The sequence below is a fragment of the Pongo abelii genome, chromosome 2 (genome assembly GCF_028885655.2).
Source record: "Pongo abelii isolate AG06213 chromosome 2, NHGRI_mPonAbe1-v2.0_pri, whole genome shotgun sequence".
Lineage (NCBI taxonomy): Eukaryota > Metazoa > Chordata > Mammalia > Primates > Hominidae > Pongo > Pongo abelii.
In genome coordinates this window covers 168376971-168395922 of record NC_085928.1, presented here as the reverse complement: position 1 = coordinate 168395922, position 18952 = coordinate 168376971, and the positions used below count along the sequence as shown (strand labels likewise).

General features: G+C 35.6%; 1 protein-coding gene across 1 annotated transcript in view; it reads right to left on the bottom strand.

Annotated features, from left to right (window-relative positions):
* Window positions 1–1920: 1920 nt before the first annotated feature.
* Window positions 1921–18952, bottom strand: part of GFM1 (G elongation factor mitochondrial 1) — a gene marked incomplete at its 5' end in the record, with an annotated part of 46568 nt that continues 29536 nt past the window's right edge. Inside the window, 5 exon segments of the mRNA NM_001133289.1 lie at window positions 1921–2720; window positions 2867–2920; window positions 3736–3896; window positions 9422–9566; window positions 11931–12093. Coding sequence (NP_001126761.1) covers window positions 2589–2720; window positions 2867–2920; window positions 3736–3896; window positions 9422–9566; window positions 11931–12093 — 655 coding nt within the window. The 3' untranslated portion in view covers window positions 1921–2588.

Genomic DNA, 18952 nt, shown 5'->3' with positions numbered 1-18952 from the left:
ATTGCTGAGTCAGATGGTTTTTGTCTTAGAAGACCCCATTTCTTAAAAAAAAAAACAGTTGTTAAAAAAACCAAACTCTAATATCACACAAAAGACTACAATATGACACTTATGAATTTCACAGATTTTTCATTTCATGTCTTGGGCTTAAGCGCAGTGCAGGCAATATTTCAGCGGTCTTTAACTGTGTCTGCATATTAGAATCACCCAAAAAAGTTTTTATCTTGATCCAGCCAAATAATCTAAATATCTGGGTGTAGGCCTAGGTATTTCTTTTTAAGGCTCCCCCAGTGATTTTTAAAGTACAGTGAGGGTTGGGAATCAGTACAATACTACCTAGTGCTGCTACTGTTGTCCAATACAAGTATGTAATATTTGAATTAGCCAACAATTATCCTTCTTGATACTAGTATAAACAACCCTCACCTATGAATATTCTCATTAATTTTTTTCCATGCTACAGACTTTGGTTGGTATGTGATCTTTGCCAACTATAACTAATGACTTAGAAAGAGATGTGGGTTCTAGTCCTGATCTGTCCATTTGTGAACCTATTCTAATTACTCCCACCAGCTAGGCCTGAATCATTACCTATGAAATACTGGTGTTGGATTAAATATCTAGGACCTTTTCTAACACTGTAACATTATAACCAGGATGTTTTACAAATTAAAAATAAGTAAATTTTTTACTTATTTATCCAGTTTAGTTCCAGTAGTTGTGACTATTCTCAATAGCCATAGGAATCATGCTAAATTCCATGAAGGTACACAGAATGTATTTCCTCATTAGGAACAATATTTAAAGTTATTGTGAATGGCACAAAATGCTGATGAAATGCCAAAGCAACCACATTTTTTCAGACCTGATGCTACTGTAGCAACAGACGTTCATGGGGGAAATGCACTTGGTGAATAATTGTAATGAAAGTATCAATTTAAAAATTTAGGTTTTGTGGTCTCATTAAAGTTATTTACCTTATCTGTGCTTCCTCTATTACAAAATGGACATAATAATAGTACTTACTCTCAGGGTTGTGACAATGAAATTATACAATGTATTTAAAGTATTTAGCAGCCAGGCATGGTGGTTCATGCCCATCATCCCAGCACTTTGGGAGGCTAGGGCAGGCAGAGAGCTTGAGCCCAGGAGTTTGAGACCAGCCAGGGCAATATGGCAAAACCCCATCTCTTCAAAAAATGCAAAAATTAGCAGGGAGTGGTGGCGCACACCTGTAGTCCCAGCTACTTGGGCAGCTGAGATGGGATAATTTCTTGAACCCAGGAAGCAGAGGTTGTAGTGAGCAGAGACAGTCCCTCTGCATTCCAGCCTGGGGGATAGAGTGAGACCCTGCCACAGAAAAATAAAAATTAAAAAAAAAAGTATTTAGCAAATGCCTTGAAAACATGTGCTCAATACAAGATCTTTTTTCCCTAGAAACCTTAAAGTATAAAGCCAGATCTATAAGTCAAGAAAAGCAAAGGAATTTAAAATCAATTATTTTATTTCCACCATCAGGTAATGGAAAGGACTAGGATCCATCTATACCATCAGATGATTTTTGGATGAAGCAATTCTGAACCGGGTAATAGAACTGCTTGGGAAAGCCCAACTTTTTCTGGAAACAAAAGATTAACATTTGTCCCTTCACAATTTCAGTGCATAAAATATACGATAAATTCCAAGGAATTCAAATTTAACTAGCATTCATTAGGTTGATGAAACTAACTCTATAAATTACATTTGATTTAGCTGTACAAAAACATTAAGACGAACACAAACAAGAATAGTATATGCAAGGGTCTACTTTCTACTTCACAATAGACCACAAGGAAGTAATACTTATACTTCTAAAACAGAGGCAGTTACAAATTTGCAGAAACCACAAACTGAAATAATCAGACATATATAAAACAGAGAGAAATTTGGCTAATATTTTAATATCCCAATGAAGAATTTGAAAAACACTCTCCACGAAGATCATAAGGAATCCACTCTTCAACAGAAAAGCCTGCCCGTTAATGACACTCCAAGAAGTGTCATGATGTATGCGATTCACTTTCAAGTCTTCAGCAAACTAAAAATACAGTTATGAGACTTAAACAGATAATAGACAGTGAAAGCAAATATGACAAAAACAAATTATTATATGATAACCTGTTAACAAAGGAAGGTAGATGGAAAGTATGTGGTTGTTCTTTGCATTTTTTCAGCTTTTCTCTATGTTGAAAACTCTTATGACACAAAATTTGGAAATGAACATACATTCTAAGCTTAAAAGTATAACCAAAATTAGTCTCTTCTCCCCTTAAATATTAAACATATTTCAGTAATAATTATATTTTATTTGAGGATTTTCAATAAACTATAAAACCAATCAATAGAATTGAGATAGACATAGAATTACCTTTGAATATAACAGAAGCTCCTGAATATGAACAAGAAGGGCTTCTTTTGAAGAAAGAAGAGCCCGCTTCCTGGGCTCAGAATTTCTTGTTTCAGCAGCCTGAATTTATTCCACTGGAATCCATCAAAGTATTGAAACCACGCAGATTCAATTAAAGTCAGTCAACTCACAGTAAGCAAAGTTAGTTCTTGGCTTTTCCTTTTTTAACAGGAAGTTCACCTGTAGCTTCCAAATACTTATTAATGACGTCTTCTTGTGTGGATGGTAAACATGGCTGATACCTGCCGTACTCCATTGTGTATTCTCCCTTTCCCTAGGGATTTAAAAAAAAGAGAGGGTTTCGTTTGCTTGTTTGTTTGTTTTTTTAAACTATCAAGTAAAAGTCATGCAAGGTCAAGATTTTATAATATCATCATTCTGTAGGGTGGTCTTTTGAAGGGTAAGTTTAAACTTGCCTACCTCTGTGCATGACCTAAGTTCAGTGGAATAACCAAACATATCATTTAGAGGGACCTGAAAACAAACACGGTAGATATTTTAGCATTGCTTACTGGAAAATATTTGAGAAAAATACAGATGCATTTTAGCCATTTAATTCCTTTAGATTAAGAGTTCTGCTCACTACTCTTAGTTTAAAATAATTAAAAGCCAAAGAGAAACATTTTTGTTTTATTCCAAGTCGAAATCCTATTTGAAAATTATTTCATTTGACAGTCGCAACCAGAAACCAAATCTTTCCATTTCATGGAGTGAATACCATTGACAGCCTTCCCTCCTCATCCCCACTCCGCTCTGTAGCCCCAGCTCAAGCACTCAGAAGTGTTTCTTCTGAGAAAATGTGAATACGACTTTCCTTTGGACACCTTAATGATATGCTGAGAGTAGTGTTTTCCAGGAGGCCTTATGAAATGTAATAAACACCTTCTCCCTTGAGATTTAAGTCAAGAAAGGTAGAGGCAAGGTAATTAAAAGGGATAAATTAAAGATAACAATAAAGTAACTATGCAAATAAAGCTAAAATGAGAGAGATAATATACATCTTATTTTATTTTTCCTTTTCTTTTTAATTTGTCCATCTGTGCTTATCCAAGAAAGAGAGATAATATACATCTACGAAAATGACACACGCACAAAAGGTCAAGATAAAATAAACCTTATTTTTAACTTCTGCACTTAAGAGTTGCTCTAATAGCAAATTACAGAAAATGCCACATGTATAAAGCCACAAATTCAGCAAGGAAATGTGTCCATTTGCAAAAACAAAAGCTAATCTGGATTTCCTTCTATGGTTAATAAAAGCAGGACTGTCAATGACCAAGAGTACTTACATCTGCATACAGTGTAAAATAGTCCTCAACTCCATCTTGCCCAGTGATTACCCCATGGCGTCGGTTAATTCCTGCAATTACTTGTCCCTGAAATTCATTTGGAGCTACAACTTCCACAGCCATAATAGGTTCAAGAATACATAATGTTGCATTTGCCAAGGCTGGGTTAAAAAAAAAAAAAAAAAGTTCATTAGTCTTCATACAAACTACAACTCTTCTGTCCAGATATAAAAAAGGGAGAAAAATGATGCTTTCCCAAAGGTACAAACACAAATAGCAAGGTTAAAATATTTGACCTAGACTCATTTTTCCTGTAGTAATAACAGTCACTCTTCTAAATGGAAATTCCAACATTTAATTTTAATATTGGTATTTCCATTATCATATTTTTATCCTTAAAACTCATTAAATAGCAGAGAATAATACAAAAGGGTCTTAAAACAACATCTGATCAAGTCCTTTACCATCTAAATTATCCAGCTGAGTTATTTATTCTCTCTGAAAATCGTCAGGGGTAAAGATAATAACTGTTACAAATTTGACTAAGGTAAACCCATTCTTTCTTTCTTTTTTTTTTTTTTTTGTCACCCAAGCTAGATTACAATGGGGCAATCTTGGCTCACTGCAACCTCCATCTCCCAGGTTCAAGCAATTCTCCTGCCTCAGCCTCCGAATAGCTGGGATTACAAGTATCTGCTACCGCTAATTTTTGTATTTTTAGTAGACACAGGCTTTCGACATGTTGGCCAGGCTGGATAAACCCATTCTTTCTTGTGGTCCCTGGCAGACAGTTATTTTTAATTATAAGAAAACAACTTTTGTCACAGGGCAGGAGGGGACGTGGAGGGTACCCTTCCTATAGTCAGAAGCCAGAATCAAGCCACGCCTACGATCTGTCTTTCCTTTTCTAGTCTGAACAATTTCAACACCTGATTGAGAATGAGAAGATCAAGTTTCTAGTTTTTGCTCTACCTCAAAGAAGTTATATGCCTTCTGGAAAAACACAATTTGTCCAGGTCTCAAATTTTTTCATCTACAAAATAAGGATTCTGGACTAGATTGGGCCATTTAAACACTAAAACTCAGTGTGTTTGTATTTATTTTTATCCCATTTAATACACAACCAAAACACTTCTTTCTGTTAAAGTGCTAATGTTTAAATGTAACAATATGGAGAGAATATAACAAAACGTCAAACATTTACACTTAATTTGGAAGTTGTGATAGTGACAAATACTTCCACCTCAGGTTTGTTAAATTATCTCCAAATAAAGGCTTTCAGCAAAACACAGAAATGATGACAAGGGTAATATTTTGTTTAAATATAATCACAGGTTTTCCAGAAGCATCAATTTGTTTATAACAAACCAAAACTAACAATTTTGTTTATATATTTACTCAGTGCTTCATCTAGAGACAGTATAGCTTAAGTGCAATAATTATGACAACAGGAATGTAATTAGAAATATTTTTAAATTTAACTCATATCCTAGCTCACACCTACCCTCGACCAATTAGTTCTAATGAGTGAATTTTGTTCTGAAAGAGAAATAACTGAACTCAAAGAGATACTGCAGACTCCTATGCTTCACTGGCTAAGCCCTGCAGAAACCTACATGGACATCTAAATCAAACTAACAATTTTAGAGTGTAGAAACAGTTCTATTCCTCGCATAACTTCTTTACAACAGGAGAGCTTCCTTGGCTCTAAAGAAATGTAATTAATATGAAAAAAAGCACCCAGAAGGAGAGATGTGAGCAGATATAGCTAGATTTAGTTACACATTATCTAATGTTCTCAATAGGACAGTAATGTAAAACATCTAGATTGTGAAAGGGTAAAGGCAAGGAAAGAGGCAAGTATATGGTGTCCATCACTCAATTATTGAGGACAGCCTTTCTGGTTCTGTTTCACATCCCCTTACACTGCTCTCTTCCTTGTAACTCACTAAATCTACTCCCTGATTTAGTTCCAAATGAATCTTACTCTTACACATACCTTCCTCTAATCCTATACTATGAGATAAGATTCCCAAGCCAACTCGCCTGCCATTTTTCAATAGCCACATTGCATCCAAGTCCTAAAAGAAATTTTTCCTCCAGCAGATCTGTAGTCAATTTCACCTTTCAGTTTTAGGTTACTTCACTGATCAGTATCATGAACAACATTTAAAATTTGGCTCAAATGAATTCTAGTGTTCATTTTTTAAATCAAGAATACAGGAGAATTTGAACTATTGTTCTTCCAATTTTGACAAGATATAACATATAATAATAGTATACTATTATAATAACTATAATACCATACAGTTATAAGCTATTCTTATACTAAGCTCATTTACCACATTTTCACTGTAAAACTCTAATGTGGCATTCAACAGAGGTGTATGTAAAAAAAAAAAAGTTGATTTTCTTGCTGAGTGTGGCAAGAACTTCCTTTCACCTGACTTTTATATTTTTGTCTTTTTTTTATCAGGATAGAAAAAGCTAATTTTTATTTTTACTTCAAATCTAATGTTTTTTAAAAAGTTTTAATTTTTAATTGACAAATAACAATTATATAGGCCAGGCGCAGTGGTGGCTCACGCCTGTAATCCCAGCACTTTGGGAGGCAGAGGCAGGTGGATCATTTGAAGTCAGGAGTTCAAGACCAGCTTGGCCAACATGGTAAGACCCTGTCTCTACTAAAAATACAAAAATTAGCTGGGTGTGGTGGCACGCACCTGTAATCTCAGCTACTTGGGAGGCTGAAGCAGGAGAACTGCTTGAACCCAGGAGGTGGAGGTTGCAGTGAGCTGAGCTCATGCAACTGCACTCCAACCTGAGCAACAGAGTGAGACTCCATCTCAAATAATAATAATAATAATAAAATAATAATAATTGTATATATTTGGGGGATACAGTGTGATGTTTTGAAGATTTCTGTCTTTCAGTCATGGAGAAATAAAAATCAGATGAAGAAACAGCAACATAACTTATTTCTCATGCTAGCATCCTGCTTGTTTGCATAGTATATTTTGTAAAAAATAAAACTACTCAACCAGCCATGGTGCCTCACACCTATAATCCCAACACTTTGGGAAGCTGAGACAGGAGGATCACTTGAGCCCAGGAGTTTGAGACCAGCCTGGGCAACAAAGCAATACTCCATCTCTACAAATAATAATAATAATAATAAATTAGCCAGGCATGGTAGCACGCCCCTGTACTCCCAGCTACTCAGGAGGCTGAGATGGAGAATCACTTGAGCCCAGGAATTCGAGGTTGCAGTAAGTCAAGATCGTAACACTGCACTCCAGCCTGGGTGACAGAGCAAGACCCTGTCTCAAAAATAGAAAAGTAATCCCAGCACTTTGGAAGGCCAAGGTGGGTGGATTACTTGAGGTCAAGAGTTCAAGACTACCCTGGCCAACATGGTGAAACCTTGTCTCTACTAAAAATACAAAAATTAGCTGGGCATAGTGGTGCATGCCTATAATCTCAGCTACTTGGGAGGCTGAGGCATAAGAATTGCTTGAAACCGTGAGGTGGAGGTTGCAGTGAGCCAAGATTGCACCACCGCACTCCAGCTCCAGCCTGGGTAACAGAGTCAGACTCTGTCTCAAAAAAAAAAAAAAAAAAAAAAAACCACCTCAATTCAATTATAATCTAGTGTTTTTCCCCTGTATATCTAATAGGCAATTAATCATACTTAATAATATATATACTATACCTAAATAATAAAAAACTAAATGGTACATATTCAACTGTTTAGTTAATATTCATATACATTTTTTCCACAGAAAACATATATTAATATATTAGCTCCAAATGAATCTTACCATTACACATGCCTTCCTCTAACCCTAGACCATGAGACAAAGCTCCAAACCTAACTTATCCTGCCATTTTTGGATGGTGCATTGCATCCAAGTCCTAAAAGATATATTATATATATACATATTTTATTTGTTTATATACAAAGTGGCCATATACATTTTTTCCACAGAACATATTTATATATTTTATATATATATCTTTTTCCCACAGTATATTATACATATTATACATTTATATATATACTTTATATGGTTTACACATATTTTATACTTTATATATCTTACATATTATATAATACACATATATAATATATATGCATATATACTTTATGTATGTATTTTATACAAATACATCTATAAATATATATATGCATATATAATATATAACATATTATATATATCCTGTGGGAAAATGTATATGGCCACTTTATCTATGTATATATATGGCCACATAGATCTGTATTTACTTACATTTAAATGTAGGAGCAGTTAAAAGGGATGAAGCTCCTTGTTAATTGATAACCATATCAATTATCTGGCTTTATGTAACCCCTATTTCCAGGAAAGCTACCAATTTCCAGTAAAGAACCAGCACAGAACAATCAGTACTTTCTAATTTGTTTTAACTGTACTTCTAAAAGTATATAAAGTGATTATAACTAATTTGTCAGTTTAAGACATACTAAAGTGGTAAACACGTAAAAAGACAAGTATTTTAATGTGAGTGATGCCTAATAAAGTCTCATTTTCTTTGTCATTTTATTTACCTGTTTCCTATTTATACAATCTTCAGACTGTGAAAAGATTTCTACATCATAAATTTCAACTGCATTTTTAATAGAGAGCTGATATAAAGGAAATCTCCCTATCATAACTGAGAAACTGAAACATAAGTAAAATAAGGAATGAGCAACCCTCCCTAACCACTGCCCCACACCTGATCACAGATGCGAAGTGTGACCAAAAACACCACAAAGTTCAAATTCATACAGAATCAATAAATCCTGATCTACCGAATGTTTAGGAAATATTATGATTAAAATTTCTACTGTCCACTTTAATCCGCTTTGATAAAGATATTTCTGAAATGTTTTGTGAATCATAATTCTACTGTGTAAAGACACCGGTGGACATTACTAATGTATTTTCACATAAAGGACATGGAAAAGATGACAAAGAGAATGGAATTTTCTGGCTTCAGGAAATGGCTTTGAAGTTCCTTTCTTGAATAATCCTGATGTGAAACTGCTACATTGTCACTAGCTTTTTTTCTCTTAAAAGCAAAGAATCAGGTATGTTTGCAACTGCATAAGGTTCTAGTTCATCAGCATTTAAATACAAATATTGCTCTGTGAGAAATGTTGACAATTTTAGCAGTTTTGCAAGAAATCTGCATTGTGAATAAGGTTTACCAAATTCTTTCAAAATACTTTGCCATCCTCAAAATGCCTAAAAGCATACAATGTCACAATGAAGAGATTACTTACAAATTTATGGATTTCTTGACATTTCAATAAGTCACTAGAAATAACAAGACTGTAGTTAAGATACCTTTTAAAAATTTCTTAGAATTCTGAACATTTCAGTCTTCCCTATTAAAAACAGAACTTATAAATTATCTATGAATTCAAATACATGAAAGAAAACCCCAGAGAATGTAGGAGAATACAGTAGTCTTTTAATTTTGCAAGAAAGAGAACATAATAATCTAACTTGATCTCAAGTCCATAAAGATTTGCCCACTACCTACAATATTCCCTGTAGTGCCTAGTGCTCTGGGTGAAGAAGACTGAAAACAGTGTTGCCTTCTCAGGCTATGATCATCTATCAGGAAAATAGACACACTAAGGTGCCCAGACCCAGCATACCTTGTTTAAGAGCACCTTCTCCTGCTCGGATGAAAGAGATTTCATTAGAATCAACCATGTGGTGCGCTCCATCTTGCAGGACAAACCGGAGCCCAGAGAGCTTGTGACCAGAAAGAGGGCCCTTCTCGCAGGCATCTAAAAACCCCTGTTAATGAATGAACGCAACTTCTGGAGTGAGTGGATTTTACTTGCAGATACATTATCAAGAACCCCAAAATATTTGTGTTCAGAAGTGTACGTTTTTATGTGTGCTGTATTTCACCCCTCAAAAAGAATTTTTTAAAAATGTTTAACAACTTTACTATTTTTTTTTTAACTTTTAAGTTCAGGGGTACATGTATAGTTTTGTTACATAGGTAAACTTGTGTCATGGGGGTTTGTTGTATAGATTATTTCATCTCTCAGGTACTAAGCCTGGTACCCATTAGTTATTGTTTCCTGATCCTCTCCTTCTCATCCTTCACCCTCTAATAGGCCCCAGTGTGTGTTGTTCCCCTCTATGCGTCCATATGTTCTCACAATTTAGCTCTCATTTATAAGCGAGAACATGTGGTATTTGGTTTTTTATTCCTGTGTTAGTTTGCTAAAGATAATGGCCTCTAGCTCCATCCATGTCCCTCCCTGCAAAGGACATGATATTGTTCTTTTTTTATGGCTGCATAGTATTGGTGTGTATGTACCACATTTTATTTATCCAGTCTATCATTGATGGGCATTTAGGTTGATTCCATATCTTTGCTATTGTAAATAGTACAACTTTACTATTTAAGTTTTATTATCGTGGCATTTAGATGAACAATTCCTTGGAAAAGCATATTAGTTAAGGGCGTAAGCTGGTTTGAAAGCAATGCTTAGAGTGCTAACAATCACTTTCTCATAACCTCATCTTCAGGAATTAACTCAACTCAATTACTCATAACCCATCACAGAGACAGCATGATCTTAATTTTACAATGAGGAAACGATGGAAAGGCAAAACTAAGAAACTCCTTAAAAGAAAACCCTCACCAAAATTGGTGTTTATTCACTAGCTGTGTCTTGAGCCCCTACTGCATACCTCTAACTGCTTTGCCTCATTGGCAGATCACTACATTATAGCTCTGGTGTTACAAAATGTCAGTAAGAACTAGAATTAAAGAGTAATTCATCATTTTTTCAAATCTAATTATTTTAAAAGAATAGCTTCGTTGAAGTATAACTGATATACAATAAACTGCACATATTTAAAGAGTACCATTTGATGAGCTTGCAATTTTTATTAATTCAGTCACTTAACAAATACTTGTAGAGCTCCTACCACTTAAGTTAGTTTTTCTTGGCAACACAATAACATGGCTGCACAGATAGCACAAAATATTTCTTGACATTTCAAAACTGTAAGTTATATATGCTGTAAAATGTCTAAGTTCTCCTTCATCCACATTAATCTTAGTGGATATAAGAATTTAAAGTGTGTGAATGACAAAATAGTGTCTTGAAATAGAATACATTAATGACAAAAAAAGGCTCCACCACTGAAACCAAAATTATAACCTGTTAATAAGATCTTCTAAGTTAAAAGGTTAAAAACAAAAACCACAGTCTATATGAATTAATTAAGGGTTTACAACAGTTTTTTTTTTTTTTCCCCATTTTGGAGACAGGGTCTTACTGTCGCCCAGGCTGGAGGGCAGTGGTGCACAGCTCACCACAGTCTCCATCTTCTGGGCTCAAGCAATCCTCCCATCTCAGCCTCCAGAGCAGCTGGGACTACAGGTGTGTGCCACTACACTGGGCTAATTTTTTTTCTGTTTTTATTTCTCTGTAGAGACAGGGCTTCAGCATGTTGCCCAGGCTGGTCTCAAACTCCTGGGCTCAAGTGATCTGCCCGCCTCAGCCTCCCAAAATGTTAGGATTACAGGCGTGAACCATCGTGCCCGGCCTACAACAGTCATAAAGCAAATGACTGGAAAGCGAACAAAACACTAACCCCTCATATGTGCAAAGCACTTCTCCAAGGAAATGTCACATAGTCTTATCTGATCCTCAATTTTGTGAGGGGTGCAGGTTTAAGTATTTTCTCTCAGTTTACAAATGAAGAAACTGTTCGGAATACTGATTTAACAAAGCATATTAATCAGTAGTAGAAATGGGACAGTAGCACCCAGGTGCTGGGAATCTAAAGAATGATTATTCTGCTACAATAGTACACATAAAACTCTTATAAATCCCTAGGAACTACTACAAATTGCTGATTACAATCAATACAGTAGTTTCAATTTATTAAAAAAAAATAACTATGATTCAGAAACATAATAATTTCCCATCATTGCCACAGCATGGATTTATAGCTCTTCTACTTAATGAATTAGAGATTCTAAATCAGATGGAAAGCTTAACAATCAGAGAAACAGGACTGTAACCAAAACAAACTGTGATAGACAACATGATGGAAGATAAAGTATGATTTAATACCTGATAAACTGTTTTTAGTAAGTAAAAATGCAAAAACACTTTTTTAAAAATTTACCTTTTCTACAGCAGGCACAAACTGCTTTGGAATATTTGATCCGAATGTTTCATCTGAAAACTCCAATTTAGTGTAGTCCTCTGGGTCCAGAGGCTCCAGGACACCTATTACTTTTCCATACTGGCCTGCACCACCTGATTGTCTTTTATGTGTAAAGTCAAATCTGAAAGTGATTTAGGAAAAAAAAAAAAAAAATAGAGCATTATGTAATTACAAAATAAAATAACTCCCATTAATTTAAAAGAACACATTTGATTATTTTTACTTTTTCATTTGAATATGATGGTCTTGCTATAAAAGTTTATTGTAGAATTTATTTTAAAAAGAACCGTCTATTTTCTGTTCTTACTTGAAGTGAGGGTGGAATATACTACCCAAGGTAATACACAGATAAATTTCACAAATAAAAAAGTAAAAGTCGAGTAATTAAAAGAAAAAGGTCAGTCTACGGTTCTTGTTCTAATAACCTATATTTCGAAAACCTTGCCCATTTCCCTGGAACACAGTGTTCTTTCCTTACATCTCTGTAACCAAAGACAACTACTTGAAAATAGGACCTTTGATGGCTACAGTTAATTTATTCAGATAGTTCCTATTTGATTTTATTCCTTGGGCATTATAGACTCAGGCAATACAAGAAAAAGGATCTTAAACATTCTTCTAGAAGGCTAATACAAAAAGGATTAACTTACAAATGCTGGGGTTAGTTTATTCACTTCAAAAGCTAACAGAAGGTGCTACAAGCAGACAGATTTTGCAGTAGTTTAGAAAAAGAAAAGGTAGAAGAACTAAGACTGCTTGACAGGCAGCTAAATAGAAATGCTGAAGGTGAAAGAAATGTCACATTATGAAAGACAATTTCATTTTGGCAAAACGTCTGTCACAGTAAAATGAACATTCATTAGAATTGTTGGATGGGGAGGGGTTGAGGGATGAGAAATTACCTATTGGGTACAATGAATACTATTTGGCAGATGGTTACACTAAAAGCCCAGACTTCACCACTACCCAATATATCCATGTAACAAAACTACACCTGTACCCACTAAATCTATTTTTTTTTAATTGAAAAAGAAAAATTATGTCAGGGCCACATTGTTTTCAACAACGAAAAAATATATATATATGTAAGAATTGTGTTGGCTTTGTTGTTTACCTCAAATTTGCAGATTTGTTTTGACTTTAGAGTCACAACAAAGTTGCAAGCAATGGGCATTTCTACTAATTATGTTTTTAAGACAGTCTAAATTGGTATGTGTACTTTTAAATGTCTATTATCTCATAACCTATATTACTAGCTTTAATATACAGAGATGGTGACTGCATTCACAAGGCTTCAAAATGGTGATTTGAGGAAGCTCACATATTGTATTTCTCAGTACTGGTGGTAACACAGGAGGTATTAACTAGCAATTTGTGAAACTTAAAATTTCATTATCAGCAAAAAGCTCTGAGTTATCAGAATGTTACTCAGCCACTTTCCTGGACACTATCAACGGAGGACCTATTCAAAAAACTCACACACACAACGACAACCTAAGAGGCTGGCTCACAGATAAATGACTCATCAAAAGAAAAAAAAAATTAAGAGAAAAAATTCTTCCAACTTCCTAGAAAAAGCCTTAAGAGGAGAACTAACCATTTCATCCTTTAGTTACTTTATAGTTGCTGGCTAATATAACCAGAAAAGATGAGAAATGCTGTATTGCTATTAATTTTTTAAAAGCTACTTAGTCCAAAGAAACACTGTATTTATAAATAAATTAAAACAGTTTATGAGGAAGATAGTACATTACAAATACATTTTTGTTCATTTTCTTTTTCAGAGCATCACAACATACAGGCATACCTTGGAGGCATTGTGGGTTCAGTAACAGACCACCACAATGAAGCTAATATCGCAATAAAGCAAGTCACACAAATTGTTTTCCTAGTGCTTATAAAAGCTATATGTTTACACGATACTGTAGTCTATTAAGTATGCAATAGCATTATGTCTAAACAAAAATCCCATCATACATACCTTAATTAAAAAATACTTTATTGCTAAAACATGCTAACAATCAGCTGAAACATCAGCATCAGAATTAGAAGGGGAGACTGAAGGTCTAGGAGCCTAGAGGGTCTTAGCTTGATGCTGATGGCTACTGACTGATCAAGGTGGTGGCTGCTGAAGGTTGAGGTGGCTGTGGCAATTTCTTTTAAAATGTTTTTTAGAGATGGGTCTCACTATGTTGCCCAGGGCTGGTCTCAAAATCCTGGCCTCAAGTGATCTTCCTGCCTCAGCCTCCCAAGTAGCTGGAATTAAAGGTGTGAACCACTTCACCCAGTCACATGACAATTTCTTAAGACAAGACAACAATGAAGTTGGCCACATCAATTGACTTTCCCTTTCACAAGACTTCTTTGTTGCATGTGATGCTGTTTGATAGCATTATATCCACAGTAGAACTTCTTTCAAAACTGGAGTCAGTCCTCTCAAACCTTGCCACTGCTTTATCAACCAGGTTTACCCTGTGTTGTAATTTTAACAATGTTTGCAGTATCTTCAACAGGAGTAGATCCCATCTCAAGAAACTACTTTCTTTGCTCATCCATAGAAGAAGGAACTCCTCATCTGTTCAAGTTTGAACATGAAATTGTAGGACCTCAGTCACATCTTCAGGCTCCACTTCTAATTCTCCTGCTATTTCCAATACATTCACTGTTACTTCATCCACTGAAGTCTTAAACCCCTCAAAGTCATCCATGAGGGTTGGAATCAACTTCTTCCAAACTCCTGGTAATGTTATTTTGATCTCCTCCCAAGAATCACAAATGTTCTTAACGGCATCTAGAATGGTGAACCCTTTCTAGAAGGTTTTCAACTTATTTTGCCCAGTTCCATCAGAGGAATCAACTTATGGCAGCGATCGCCTTACAAAATGTATTTCTTAAATAATAAGACTTGAAAGTCAAAATTACTCTTTGATCCAGGGATTGCAGAATGAATGTTGCATTGGCGGGCATGGAAACAACATTAATCTCTTTGTACATCTCCATCAGAGCTCTTGTGTGACAGGTGAATTGTCAATGAGCAGTAATCTTTTGAAAGAATCATTTTTTTCTAAGCAATGGATTTTAAACATTCAGTAAGCCATGCTGTAAACAGACGTGCTGTCATCCAGGCTTTGTTATTCCATTTGCAGAATACACGCAGAGTAGATTTAGCATAATTATTATAGGCCCTAGGATTTTGACAATAAGAAAGGGGCACTGTCTTCAAACTTAGTCACCAGCTGCATTAGCCCCTAACAAGAGAGTCACAGCCTGTCCTTTGAAGATTTGAAGCCAGGCACTGACTTCTCTCCAGCTATGAAAGTCACAGATGGCATCTTCTTCCAAAAGAAGGATGTTTCATCTATATTGAAAATCTCTGTTGTTTGGCGGGGCGTGGTGGCCCATGCCTGTAATCCCAGCACTTTGGGAGGCCGAGGCAGGTGGATCACAAGGTCAGGAGTTTGAGACCAGCCTGACCAACATGTGAAACTCTGTTTCTACTAAAAATACAAACCTTAGTCAGGCATGGTGGCGGATGCCTGTAATCCCAGCTACTTGGGAGGCTGAGGCAGGAGAACTGTTGAAGCCAGGAGGCAGAGGCTCACTGCAGTGAGCCGAGATCGTGCCACTGCACTCCAGCCTGGGCAACAGAGTGAAACTCCATCTCAAAAAAAAAAAAAGAAAATCTGTTGTTTCGTGTAGCCAACGTCATCAACGATCTTAGGAGACCACTGATCATCGCTGCAGCTTCCACATCAGCACTTGCTGCTTCACCTTTCACTTTTACATTAGAAATGGCTTCTTTCCTTAAACCTCATGAACCAACATCTGCTAGCTTCACACTTTTCTTCTGCAACTTTCTCACCTCTCTCAGCCTTCATAAAATTGAACAGAGTTAGAGCCTTGCTCTGGATTAAGCTTTGACAGAGAGAGAGAGAGAGAGAGAATGTGTAGGTAGAGCAGTCAGAATACATACAATTATATGGATGAAGTTTGCTATCTTATATGGGCAGGTTTCATGGCACCTCAAAATAAATTACAATAACATCAGAAATCACCAATCACAGATCACCATAACAGATATAATAATAATGAAAAAGTTTGAAATATTACAAGAATTACCAAAATGTGACACAGAGATGTGAAGTTAGAATACACTATTAGAAAAATGGAGGTGAGGTCGGGCATGGCGGCTCATGCCTGTAATCCCTGCACTTTGGGAAGCCGAGGCGGGTGGATCATTTGAGGTCAGGAGTTCGAGACCAGCCTGGCCAATATGGTGAAACCCTGTCTCTACTAAAAATACAAAAATTAGCCGGGCATGTTGGCGGGCACCTGTAATCCTAGCTAATCAGGAGGCTGAGGCAGGAGAATTGCTTGAACCCAGGAGGCAGAGGTTGCAGTTAGCTGAGATTGCACCACTGCACTCTAGCCTGGGTGACAAGAGTGAGACTCTGTCTCAAAAAAAAAGAAAAATGGAGCTGATGGACTTGTTCCACATGGGGTTATCACAAACACTCAATTTGTAAAAAACATACTATCTGTGAAACACAATAAAGTTGAATAAAATGAGGTATGTCTGTTTACAAATACATAATATATAATTATGTAAATGGAAAATATAATTAAGGTTTTTAATTTTAAATTTTATATTTAATGTAATATTCTGACAACTCACTTTATCAGTATATTAAATAAAACAGTGTATATATCACATTGAAATTACCATTCTAACACACTAATAAAATTCATATCTTGTGTGTATATATATAAATATATATTTATTTTCATGTTTTTCTGTAGTTATTATACCAAGTATATTCTTATTCTTATTATTCACCACTTTTAACCAAAGTAATCAACTTTTGCTTTCCCAAAGAGAAAACCAGAAGACAGAAAACCAAAAAATGTCAAGCTAAAATTTTTTTTTGAGACAGGGTCTGGTTCTTTCACCCAAGCTAGAGTGCACTGGCGCAATCTTGGCTCATTGCAACCTCCTCCCTGTGCTCAAGTGATCCACCCACCTTAGCCTCCCGAGTAGCTGGAACTACAGGGACATGCCATCACATCTGGCTAATTTGTGTAGTTTACAGACAGGGCTTCACCATGTTGCTCAGACTAGTCTCAACCTCCTGGGCCCAAGCGATCTTCCCACCTCAGCCTCACAAAGTGCTAGGATTACAGGTGTGAGCCACTGCACCTGGTTAGCTAAATATTTATAAATACAAATTTTAGATTACTTCTATAATTTTAAGGTGGCAAAACAACATATATATAACAACCAAAGTATCTGCACATTGTGTTAATTCATAGTCATTTTATAATGTGTAAGAATAAAGGTAAATTGAAACTCTCTTTAGTAACCAAAGCTCTGTATCATGTATTAGTCAGAAATTGTCCAATTATCCCAGGACTAATTTAACATTATGTAAGGGCCTGAAAGTTAACTGAAGATCTGAAAAATTATAATTTTAGTTAACACATTTGGTCTTTATAATAGAAGCATAATTTTATAAGATCAAAACTCCCTTAAAAGACATCTGTATTACAATTTTATTTAAACACCATTTTATATTTTGTAATCTTATACAACTGATCGAACCAGTAACTTATTTGGCCCATTTGATCAATATATAAAATTTAGAAAGTTTAGATCATGAAAAGATCAAATTCAGTTTTATATAAACTTGGAATATTTTATCAGCATTAATTTTATGTAATAAAACCTGGAAGACATATAATCAACTTTAAATAAATATTATTTTGTTACAGCTCACCCAAATTCATCTATTAATCAGAAATATTTTATACATTTTTAAAAATATAATTTATAAACTTTATATTTAAAAATCATTAAATCATATTTAAGAGCTCTTCTTTTATCTTGAAAACTTGCCTCTTTTTTTTTTTGAGATGGAGTCTCACTCTGTCACCCAGGCTGGAGTGCAGTGGCATGATCTCCGCTCACTGCAACCTCCGCCTCCCAGGTTCAAGCAGTTCTCTGCCTCAGCCTCCTGAGTAGCTGGGATTACAGGCGCCCACCGCCACGCCCGGCTAATTTTTCTATTTTTAGTAGAGACGAGGTTTCGCCATATTGGCCAGGCTGGTCTTGAACTCTTGACCTCGTGACCCACCTGCCTTGGCCTCCCAAAGTGCTAGAATTACAGGCGTGAGCCACTGCGCCCGGCCGTAAACTTGCTCCTTATAAACACAATAATAAAGGCCATTTAAGTTCACTTGACCACATTAATTTTTACACATTTTTTAAAGCACAATGATTTTTTTCTTAGACATTTTTGGCTGTTTATTTGGACTACATATTCCTGGACTGCACATATAATGACAGAATGACTTAGTCTCATGAATCATCTTCAAATTTTTAATGGAAGAAAATGAGAAACAGGAAAAGGTAAGCTAAAGCCAGTTTTAGACAAATATGAAATTATCACTGTAAAACGCTAATTATCTTTCCTTTTCAAGGAGAGAGGAAAAAGCTTAAATATAAGCCATGTTATTAATAAAAAATCTTGAAGTATGGAAATAAAATATGGGCAGTCTTCTACTTAAAATGATCTTAGACAAATAAGACAAACACTGTTCTCCGAAAGTCTTATTTTTTTTATTTCTGGTGTTCTTCTAAAGTGTCTCTCAAATGAACAGTCTTCTTCATGTCAAAGTTCCCCAAATTTCACCAATTCTTTGGTAAATTTATCCCAGGAGACAGTGTAAGTTCATCTCTGACAACCCCATCGAAAATTGGCTGATATTCTGTATTTGCAAAAATATTGCCATGGGTGGGTCACGGTTTAACGAATGCTGAACTAAGAAACGTGGAGAGGCCAGGCACAGTGGCTCATGCCTGTAATCCTAACACTTTGGGAGGCAGAGGAGGGAGGACTGCCCGAACTTAACATGGTGAAACCCCATCTCTACTAAAATACATAAAAATTAGCCAGGTGTGGTGGAGTGTACCTGTAGTCCCA